The sequence below is a fragment of the Miniopterus natalensis genome, chromosome 8 (assembly GCF_054644295.1).
Source record: "Miniopterus natalensis isolate mMinNat1 chromosome 8, mMinNat1.hap1, whole genome shotgun sequence".
NCBI classification, from domain to species: Eukaryota; Metazoa; Chordata; class Mammalia; order Chiroptera; family Miniopteridae; genus Miniopterus; species Miniopterus natalensis.
The window spans coordinates 34,348,329-34,359,573 of record NC_142088.1 but is presented as its reverse complement, the minus strand read 5'-3'; the positions used below and the strand labels follow the sequence as shown (position 1 = coordinate 34,359,573).

At 39.4% G+C, this 11,245-nt stretch overlaps 1 protein-coding gene across 4 annotated transcripts in view; it reads left to right on the top strand.

The window, feature by feature from the left end:
• Positions 1-1,976: 1,976 nt before the first annotated feature.
• Positions 1,977-11,245, top strand: part of ITPRID2 (ITPR interacting domain containing 2) — a 35,892-nt gene continuing 26,623 nt past the window's right edge. For 3 of the 4 annotated variants that reach the window (XM_087819731.1, XM_087819732.1, XM_087819729.1), the window contains exons 1-7: positions 1,977-2,202; positions 2,554-2,599; positions 5,732-5,781; positions 6,617-6,673; positions 8,756-8,795; positions 8,883-8,981; positions 10,187-10,395. In XM_087819731.1, coding sequence (XP_087675857.1) covers positions 1,992-2,202; positions 2,554-2,599; positions 5,732-5,781; positions 6,617-6,673; positions 8,756-8,795; positions 8,883-8,981; positions 10,187-10,395 — 712 coding nt within the window. In that variant the 5' untranslated portion in view covers positions 1,977-1,991. The remainder of the gene's footprint in view (positions 2,203-2,553; positions 2,600-5,731; positions 5,782-6,616; positions 6,674-8,755; positions 8,796-8,882; positions 8,982-10,186; positions 10,396-11,245) is intronic. The other variant, XM_087819730.1, reaches the window with a different exon arrangement.

The window sequence follows — 11,245 nt, the reverse complement described above, 5'->3', positions numbered from 1 at the left end:
GTATTGAAACAACAATAAAAGAAAATAGGTCTTAGAGAAAAAACATAAAGCAAATATTTTATCCATGCCACTGTCCATTCTGAAGAACATAAAGAATAGAAAATTTACTTTAAAAAAAAACCATTTTCCTTTGTGGGACTAGCACTGTACTAAAAGTGTAAGGGGTGCAGGAAGAGTACTGAGAAATGTTCTTCACTCTTTCACAGTTTACAATTAGTCATATTATTTACTATATAATTCAGTCCCCAAATAAATGATATAGACATTATTCAGTTGCATATCAGAAAATTACAGGGGAGATGTGACTGGCAGTGGTGGAAAGATGTAGTGGAAGAGAAGTTGTGGCTCAGCTGGATCTTGATCATGAAGGTACTGTATAGAAAGGAAAGGAATGAACTGAGAAGTGAGGATAGAGAGTCAGCAGCAGCCTGCAGAGATGGGATTGAAGCTGGGAGCAGCAGCTGGGTACGTGCTAGGGCCCTGAATGAAACTGAAGACAGTATTCTTTGTTGTCTGTGGCTTTTGACCAGAACCTTTGAGTGTCTCCTCCCTCACTCGCTCTTTACCTTTTTTCCTACAGGCAGCTAGACTCTGGCCTATTCTGGAGGACCTATAAACTGTTAGCTGCTTTTTGCTACAGGACTCTTGAAGGCTGAAAAGTCCTTAAAATTCAAAGAAAAGATTAATAGTGAAATTCCAAACCAGTAAGAGTACCACTGTTCTAGCTCCCTTAATATTTCACAGAATACATAAGGCCCAGAATGATATTAAGATGGTTCTGGAAAGTTAGTATGGAATTTGGATATGATTTTATCGATACTGGTACATCATTCAGAAGCTCGTGTCTGATTTTGAATAGGATTTCACAGTCTTCTGCTGAGATTTTTAAAAAATAACAAAAGGGAATGCTCAAACTCATTTGAAAAGTGGTTCTGAACCTTGACATCATTTGTTTCCTTGTAGCATCTTGTTGCACCAAAACCCAAGCACATTTCCCCAGCCGTTCCTTGCACTGTTTTTCTTTCCCTCTCCATGTCTAACTTCCATGTGGAGTTTCCAGATTAAACACTCTTCCTCAATCATTTGCATACCTAACGCAATCACCCTCATCAGCTTTCTCAAGCATGAACGCAGCGCACCCCAAAGCAGGGTCTTTTCCGGTTCTGGCATTTTGATAAGACGAGGCCGAGCTCCCGCCCTGCCCCCACCCTCAGCCAGTTCCTGGAGCACAGTTCCCGGGACAGTCAGGCAGCCGCCGCGCGCCCGGCACACACTCGTCCCGACGCGGTGAAAAGGCCCTTTAGCCAGACCTGGCCTTTCCACATTTTTCTGCTTCGGGGTAAAGAAGTTATGAGGAAGAACAAAGTACTAACAAACCAGCAAACAAATCTCGCCGGCTCCGCGGGCCGGCGGGCGCAACCCCACGGCTCCCGCCGCGCCCCCGCCCGCGCGCCCCCCGCCGGAAGGGGGCGTGGGACGCCGGCGAGGGAGGGGCGCGCAGACGCGCAGACCCGCGGGCCCGGGCGCGTCGGGCGGGAGGCGGGAGGCGGGGAGAGAGGGAGGCGGGAGGCTGGGGAGGGAGGCGGGGAGAGAGGGAGGCGGGAGGCTGGGGAGGGAGGCGGGGAGAGAGGGAGGCGGGAGGCGGGGGCCGAGGGCGGGGAACTGGGAGCGGGGGCCGGCCGGCGCTCGGCTCCCAGCGGCGCACGTTCAGGCCACTCGCGCTCCCGCGCCCGGCAGGCTTCAATGTGAAGCGCCGGCCCTCCGCCTCCTCCCTCCCCTTCCTTCCCTCCCTCCCTCCCTCCCTCCCATCCCCTCCTCCTCCTCCTCCTCCTCCTCCTCCTCCTCCATCTCCTCCTCCTTCTTCTCCTCCTCCCGCGCCCTCCGCCCGGGGCCCCCAGCCGGGCCGGGCGCTGACAGCAGGGGCGGGGGTCTCCGCCGCCGCCTGGTCTCGCGCAGGCTCCGGCTGGGGCAGCGGAGCCCCCGGTGCGGCCATGGACCGGCCCCTGGTGGCGTCGGCGGAGGCGGAGGAGGAACTGGAGTGGCAAGTGGCGAGTCGCAGGAGGAAGGCCTGGGCCAAGTGCCGCGGGTCCTGGCAGGCGTCGGAGACGGAGGACCTGTCCACAGAAGCGACGACGCAGGACGAGGACGACGACGACGAGGAGGACCTGCCGGGCGCGAAGCTGCCGGCGGCCGCGGCGAGAGGTCTGTGCGCGCCCGGGGACTCGGGGAAGCGCGCGCGGGCGGGCGGGCGGGCGGGGGCACGTCTCGTGCGCCTCGGGCGACTTCGGTAAGTTGTGGAAGGTCCCGCGGGCGTGATAGGCCGAGGGGAGCGGAGACGCTTCCGACCTTTAAACACGCGCGCTCGGGAAGGCGTCTCCAGCGTCAGCACAGACTCCTCGCTGCCGCCTCGTTTCTCTTCAGTCGGACCCTGAGACAAGTTGCCGAGGCTGCATTTTACCTCCAGGTTTTCCTACTTGGAAGTGTCCGGGTGTAGCCCACCGTCGGAGCCTTCCCGGTGTCGGTAACGAGCTGTCCTCTCCCCCTACCCCGCAGGAAACGTGCCCAACGAGAAGATCGCGATATGGCTCAAGGACTGCCGGTGAGTCCCCGCCCGCGCCGCTCGCGTCGCGGAGGGAGATCCACGCAGCTGGGGCGCAGTCCCTGTGGGTCCCACGGTCGTCGTAACTATAAACCGGAAAAGTGAGCCTGCGGATAGCTTCCTCCTTTAAGCGATTAGAAATGGAAGCGCTGTGACCGCTGATTATTTGATGACCGTGTTGCCTCTACAGAGGTTAGAAGTTGAGCTCCGGTGCGTGATGTTAAGTTAGCATCAGCGATCGCAAACCTAAAACAGATCCTCGTGCCGTTGTTATGCTTGCCTTCTTTTTATTCGAAAGGATTTTCACATTTCACACAATATTTCATTTTGCTTTTGTTTTGACATCTGTACATCTGGCCTTAAATCATTTCCATTTCAGATGCATTTTAGATGAGTTGAATTTACTTAACTGCGCTACACTAACCGGGCTTTGATTCTGGTGTGTGCCCTAATTCTATTTGGAGAGCTATTAAAACTAGCCAACTTTGTTCTTGTAATTTACTCCTTGGAAATGCATTTGTCAGATGGTGCTGGAATTCACGGAAGGGAAATAGAGCTTTGAAGGCATTCAGACTGCATAAATCTGTTTAATTACATGTTTTGGCAACTGGTACAGAAATGTTTGATAAAGTATGGAGGAGATGAATCATATTGCAATTAAATCTTATGACAGTGCTTGTTTCACATTTTAATTATTTTTTTCCAGTTTATTGCAACTTATAAAATCTCGAATGGAGAATGTTACTTTTTAACTTTGGTTAAGATGTTTGCTTCTGCACGTATTTTTTGCCAGACATTTTGGGCTTTTCTTAATCTTTGGTTCAAGTACTAGACTTTGGGAAGCCTTTTGGGGCGGAAAGAGAAGTGATTCTCATATATGCCAGTTTATTTTTCTTTCCTAAGGATACATAAAACAGTGGCCACTACTTCATTGCAGTCCTGTTTTGATGAATTGCTTGGAGCCTTCCTGAACACTCTTTATTACAGAACTCCTTAACCTTTATTGGGGGTGTCATAGACCCTTCTGAGATAGGATAAAATGTATGGACCCTCTGTCTAAAGATGCACAAAAAATGTGTAAGGGCAAGAGAAGAATCACATTATGTTTACTTTATGATGTAAAGGAATTAGATTGTATAAGAGATTATATCAAGTACATAGTAAATAAGTGCATCTTTTAAGATAAATGCAGTAAACAAATATTAGTATTCACCAGGACACATATCATGTCTGAACATTACAGAACTTTTATCGCTAATCTTGATTTATGTAGGCAGATTCTATAGTCTGCCACTCCTTTCCTCCTTTTTGTTCTCTACAGTTGCACCTGTTCTGTACAAAAGTGGCATTCATTTGTACCTGGGAAAGTTAGAACAAGTTTTTTAATGTTGGCTTTATTATCACAGATTTGACTTCGAGGATATATGCAACTGTATTTTGTTTTTCTATAACAATTTAGGATCCTCCCCAGAATTGAGCATCTGTCTGCTTTGTACATTATAAACAAATGATCTGACGACAGCATTTTTTCTTGATAAGTTCTCAAATGGTCTTTGTTTTCTTATTGCTGTCCATATCTTGAGTACTAGAGATACCATGTTATCTTTCCTCAAAGGGAATCTTTATTTTGATGACCTTTTTTTTTTTTTTTTTTGACTAAGTGGAAACAAATTGGGTGAATTAGCATCTAAGAAGAGAAAGTTTTTGACAGAATTTGGAAGAGAGCAATTATAAGAATGAGAGACTTGTGTTTGAAGGAGAATGTCATATTCTGCTTATTTGCCACTTTCTTAGTGCACAGACCAGTGGCTACATCTGCACAAGAGTAATACAGTGTTCTATTTTTCTTTTTAAATATATCTTTATTGATTTCAGAGAGAGGAAAGGAGAGGGAGAGAGAGAGATAGAAACATCAATGATGAGAGAGTCATTGATCGAGCCCACAACCCGGGCATGTGCCCTGACCAGGAATCGAACCCCGGTCGCCTGGATCCTAAGTCGATGCTCAACTGCTGAGCCTTGCCCAGCCGGGCAGTGTTTTGTTCTAACTAAAGACAGGAGCCATTGAGAAAAATGACTTTTTTGATGGCATAAATTAGAGTTTTATTAAAATATATGCAAAAACTTAGCTGAAAGATTTTATTAATATCTTTATGGAATGTTATGATTCTTTTACTAAAAAAGAATAAAAAGCACTAATTTTACTCAAAAAACTAAATTTTAAAGAACTATTGCTGTATATTTGTCTGTAGAAAGTCAACATTTAGTTGGCATTTCAGTAACATTTATTTGAAACTGATATTTTCATGTTGATCCTATGTCTGATGGAATTTTTAACAGGTATAAATTGTTATGAAAGTAGAACTTTCAAACTAAAACAATCTATTTCTTTAATGTAGTTTTGAGAAGGAAGTGGAAAACTTTTTTTGCATTAAAAAAGAGATGTTTAAGTTATCTATGAACTACAAGAATGTGGAAGGGTTTTAATAATGGCTAGTTCTTAAGGTTGATTCTCGAAGCCGACTTTTTATTTTCAGAGTTAAATGAAGAATATATGTACTTTTTAGTTTAAAAGCAGAAAATGAATCTCCAGCCTCTCCATTTATATCAATAAAGATAGTTGGGGTGAGGGAGGTGCCAAGTGCTGCTCTAAAATGCTGGTGACTGATTTAACAGATAAGGGTTAAGAAAGCTGTTGAGCTTTATTCCTAACTACACTCTGACTTTTGATTTTATTGAGATAAAGATTTGCTTTCTTTTAATTCTGTTTCCTGTTTCTAGGGAGCAGACTGAGGGAAGCGGACATTTTCTTAATTCCTGCTGTCATTCTCTTTTTCTGTTTCTGTAAAGAAAGTCCCAGTTTATATCATTTGTAATTCCCATTCTTGCTCTTAATTGCTGGCAGATCAGATGTGTGATTAAAGCATTCCTGGTAAACTGACTTGACATAGGTATTTGCTTAGTTCGTAGCATATTACTTATGTAATCCTCTTGCATTCCTTGTGTGTTTGGGAGGAGAGTTACACTGTGATTAGAAGCTTGCTTAGCTATAACCCTTTCAGTGTTAGGCTTGCAGTGACAGCTCTCCAGACAGCTTTCAAGACTAAGGTTTATATGTTTATGTGGTTTCAGAACCCCTTTGGGAGCCTCACTGGATGAGCAAAGCAGTAGTACACTCAAGGGTAAGAAAAAGTTGCTTTTCTAAATCTATCTTTTTGTGAGGGTCCTGTTTCATTTGTCCTCTGAGTGAAAGTGTGTATATATATGAATTATAAAAGTGATATTCATGTGTAAAATATGTTGTTCTGCGATAGAGGACAAGAGGGAGAAATCTTGTCAATAAACTTCAAAACAGTGGTGAGTTTAAGCAAATTACCAAACATTTCCACAGTGTGAAACTCTTATTTTTATTGTCCAGATAAAGATGATATAAAGACTAATCAGGTATAGAAATATGATATGTGAACATGAGGAAAATATATATTGAGTGAACTAGATCAGCTTTAGTGCAGCATTTCTTTGCTTACATTAACTGAAATTGCCACACCTGAAATTTTACCACCTGTGCAAGACAGAATTGTAAAGTTCAAAGTACGACAAGAATGTGCAGGTAGTGGCAAGGCATATAAGAAACAATTACAGTATCAGGAAAATCTAGCTTGAGCTCCTGACATAATATAAGGGATGTGAAAGAAATGATTGCTCAGGATCTGGTTTTCCATGAAATTCTTGGGTAAGATATGTTATCTATTTGAACATCTGCAAAGGTATGAGTATTAAATGGCCTGTAGATCAGCTTCTAAGAACTTTACCTGGCTGCAAATCATGGTTTCTTTGTGATAAAGTTTATACTTCTTAAAATTGTGTAATCAGAATAATTTTCTGAGGGTGTTCAGGTCTGAAACACTTTACTGTTTCATATATTTTACTTGGTCAATTTGGTTTACTAAGACAGTGATTGTACATGGGGGTCGGAGGAAAAGAACACCAGGATGAATCTTCTAATGTTTCTTTCAGGTGTGCTTGTGAGAAATGGAGGAAGTTTTGAAGATGATTTGTCGCTGGGAGCTGAAGGTATGAAAAACCATTGTGGAGTGTTCATGTGTCTTCCTTGGAGTTAAATGCTTAAAGGAGCTGTTTGGAGGCAAACTGGTGATGTAACTGGGGGAAGAACTGTCCTGCAGAAGGAAAGAAACTTAAATATTTATATGTGAGAAAACTAAATTGAAGCTTATTTTTAGTATGAGGTAGCCTTATGTCAGGCTTACAGCTGCAGCTTGTATTTCTCTTTGCTTTCAAGTGTCTTCTGTCTTTCCCCCTTCCTCTTTTTCCAGATTTTTAGGAGATTAAAAGATAAAAACAAAATAGAGTTACTAGAATTTTGTGAGAAATAATTATGCTGATGTCTTTTCCAGACTGCATTAGCATTTTAAGTGTATTGTGCTATGTTTAAATTTTCACAGATTATATAATCTTTTTTTGTGGGTTTATAATAAAGCTTTCCACAATGTAAAATTAAGAACTTATTATTTTATTACCTTTACTGGTATTTTAAGATTATTGGTAGCTGTATAGATGGGTTATTAATGCAGTATGCTTTTTCTTAAAGAATTAAGGATTTTATTAAATCTTTTAAAATTGTAATTTGATGAATAGTGAATTTATCCACTGAATTTAATATCCTTGACCTTTTTCTGTATAAAATCAATCTACATGATTTAGAACCTTCTAGTAAATATTGAAAAGTCTAGAATATGTTAGTTATTATTATCACTGTTATTATGCTTTCAAGGAATAAACTCTTTGTAAAGAACTTAAACTTACTGCTTTCCAGTCACTATAGTTGAACATGTTTTCAACCCATTTTTAAATGCATTTCAGTATTACTGTAAATAACACTGACATTTGTCTTAGTAGTTTCTTTGAAATATGGAATTATTTTTTAAGCCTTTATTTTTTTTAGAGCAATTTTAGCCTCACAAAAAAGTTGAGGGGAAGGTACAGAGATTTCCCACGTACTTCTGTCCTCATTATCAACATCCCCCACCACAGTGTTACCTTTGCTACAATCGATGAACCTACAGTGAAGCATCATAATTACCCAAAGTACATAGTTTATGTTAGGATTCACTCTTGGTCTTATTTATTCTGTGGGTTTGGATAAATGTATAATTACATATAGCCATCACTAATATATAGCATATATTTTTAGTACCCTAAAGTCCTCTGTGCTCTGCCTGTTCATCCATATTGAATGATTTTATAGGAAACCAGATCCTGAAAAGGTATTCCAGAAAAGAGTGGAGTTATTATGTTGTTTTACTGAAAATTATTTCAAAATTATTTTTATTCATTCGGTTAAATATTCATTGAGTTACTATGGGATCTTTCTGGTTGATGTACAAAGAAACATAAGAAATTGCCATGACTTTGCAGATCAGAAATGAAAACATAAATCTGGTGTGCTGGAATAGATGTTTTAAATTAATTTCATTCTTTATGTTTGTGTAAGAAAGTTAAATGCAGTAAATTTAACTTACTTTAAAACTTAACATTAATGACACTTACCTATTTAGAACTTGTAAGTCTGAGATAAACCTGAAAGGCAATTTTCAAAAGAAAACATGTTGAAATGAGTAGAAATTTTCCAAGTATGTGCATTAAACAGTGGTTGTAACTGGAGTGAATTTCCAGCCTTAAAAAAAATCACATTAGAAATTGATGCATGCTATTGCCACACTTAAATAATGCTGAATCATGTTTTTGCTTTTAAGATATTCTTTATTAACAGCTTTTAAATTTAATAATTAGAACCACATATACCATACATGCTATACATCTTCTTACCACTTATTTCTAAACTGTTAAACAAAGGTTTAATTGGTTATTTATATGTCTTTTTATTTTAAACATTCAGTGGAAGTAGTTTTGCATTGCTAACTCACAAAAACAGAAACACCCTCCAAAAGCTACTGGTTTTGTTCTTATCAATCTGTATATTACTTTTAATGACATTGATTTAATGAGTCAGACAAGAGTTTGGCATATTAGGCATTTAGCAATTATATTGTGGCTAATTTGCTTTCTTGATGATTATATCATAGTAGTTGCCCTCCTACTGACATTGTACTCCACATTTTTTGTTTTTACCTATAGCCAACCAACTCCATGAAACTGATGCTCAAATTGAAAACTGGTATGTAACTGTGGTTGTTTTCTTTCTTTTCAAAAATGAAGGACATTTAGGATAATAAGGCTTTATATAATCTAATTTTGTTTATAGCAGTAATATATTGGCCAAAGAGAGAAGACTGCAGTTTCATCAGAAAGGGAGAAGTATGAATTCCACTGGATCTGGGAAAAGTAGTGGGACAGTCTCAAGGTAACTTATTATGAAACTTTGCCTCAGTTAATGTTGTGCTGTAGAGGACCTAGTCTTGCCACTTTTTCAAAGTTGGATTTGGCTTAATAGTATGAAATCGAAAGGAATCCAAAGTGTTTCATGGTTGGGCATGACTGATAAGAGCATCTGCTTCTTTTTTAAATTAACATTAAATAAAAAGCAACAAATATGTGTATAGTGCTGTTGGAATTCATTAATAAGTATTTTGAGCCTTGTCAACAACTTGAAAGAGGAACTCCATAGTGGAATCACTTCTGCTTCCAAAATTCTTCATTCTGTTAGGGTCCTGAGTTACTCTGACATAAAAATCTGAATAAACCTTTCTAATTCAAAGCTTGATATTTAAGCATAGATTTTTCTTCATACTAAACCAAAGATTTTTATAGTATAAAAATAATCAAATATGTACATGTGCCTCTGGAACCAATTATCCAAATTATTATATTAGAATCAGCATTTTCTCGGAAACAAATAGAAATTTTCTTCTCTTCATTTTTCTGTCTCTAACAGTCCTATTTTTCTCTGTGAGTCTCAGCTTGGATTATTAGTGGTATGAGAGAGATGGGATAATGTATGTTCAATCCCCAGTGGAATTAGAGTTAGAAGTTACCTTTGTGTATCCTATACTCACCTTACTCCTCCTACTTCCTGAGTGGAAGTGGGTAGGGAGGTTGAAAGTAAGCTCCTCCCTCACTTTCCTGAGATCAGGTTGTTACCTGTACTGCCTCTCCTAGGACAGCCAAAGATAGAAGAGAAGCGCAAGTCCTACTGCAGGTCACCTGGTACCAAAGTTCTACCAACTTCCTACTGTGTTTTCCCTTTTCATTTCTCCTTTAATCTTTTTATTCTGTATTCTACCCCAGCTCTTCTCTAATTGTTTTATTTTAGCTGCTTTACTGGGAATCTCTTAAAATGACAAAAAAAATAAGGTGAGGAATCACTTAGAGAATGTAACGAGTGTGTTCTTATGGGTTAGCCCCTTTTAACTAACAGCTTGAGAGAATAGATATTTTTTAAGGGTTATTTATCACAGTTAGTGCACAGTGTAGAAAGATACTGAAAAAAATAATGGGTTAAAGCTGTAGAGGAAGATTTTATCGTAGGAAAGCAGGAATATGTATTTATAATGTAATATGGACTATAAACTTATATCTTGGTTTTCTTTTTTCTTTTCTTTTTTGTAGTGTTTCAGAATTGTTGGAACTGTATGAGGAAGATCCTGAAGAAATTCTTTATAATCTTGGATTTGGACGAGATGAACCAGATATTGCTTCTAAAATTCCTCCCAGATTTTTTAGTTCATCATCATTTGCCAGAGGAATAGATATTAAAGTATTTTTGAGTGCTCAGATGCAACGGATGGAAGTAGAAAACCCAAATTATGCTTTAACAAGTAAGGTTTTTAAATGTTAGCATATTACTTTTAAAATTATAGCATCCATGGCAAGATGATCTTATGTTTAAAGCCTTACTAATTTCTAGAAATAGCACTGGAGATTTAATTACTGAGGTTAACACAGTAACTGTTTTACTTATTTGGAAATTTTATTATTTATAGAAGTTATTTTACCTCTTCTTCCCTTCTTCCCAAATTCTTGACTTAAGTGTTACCTTACAGAGTGACACATTCTACCTTGTGGCGCTAACTTACTTGCAAAATCTTAGGCTTATACCTATCTCCAGATGGCTTTTGTTCAAGAAAGAAAGAAGTAGGGGAGGGGCCTTGTTACTTTTAAATGAAGTCAATTTGAGGTGCTTTTCCATAAACCTAAAATAGCATGGCTAATTTGGTAATTTTTATTCATATTATATCTTTGCTTATTTTTCTCTGTTCACCAGAAGTTCCCAAAAGAGGATCCCTAGGTAGTCCTTGGACCAGCTTTAAGAGATCTATAAAGCACCCCCTCCCCAATTAGATATAAAATAGATACTTATGTATACTTTATTAGGGGAACATTTAGAAGAGTCTTAGTGGAGTCCAAGACTTAAAAACAATCACAGCTGTAGATCAAAACCTAGTCCTTGTATTTTATTCAATGTTATCATCATGCTTTGTGCTTCTTTCTGATTTTTAAAACTATAAATTCTGGTGCTTCGAGTGAAAAATCTTCACTGTAAATGTAGAGAAGTTATAAGTGTTCAGTAAGGGGGAAGAAAAAGATCCGGTTTCATGATCTTTTTTATCTAAGTGCGGTTACTAGAATTCTGAACACTAGTCATGGTTTAATATGTGTGTGTGTATG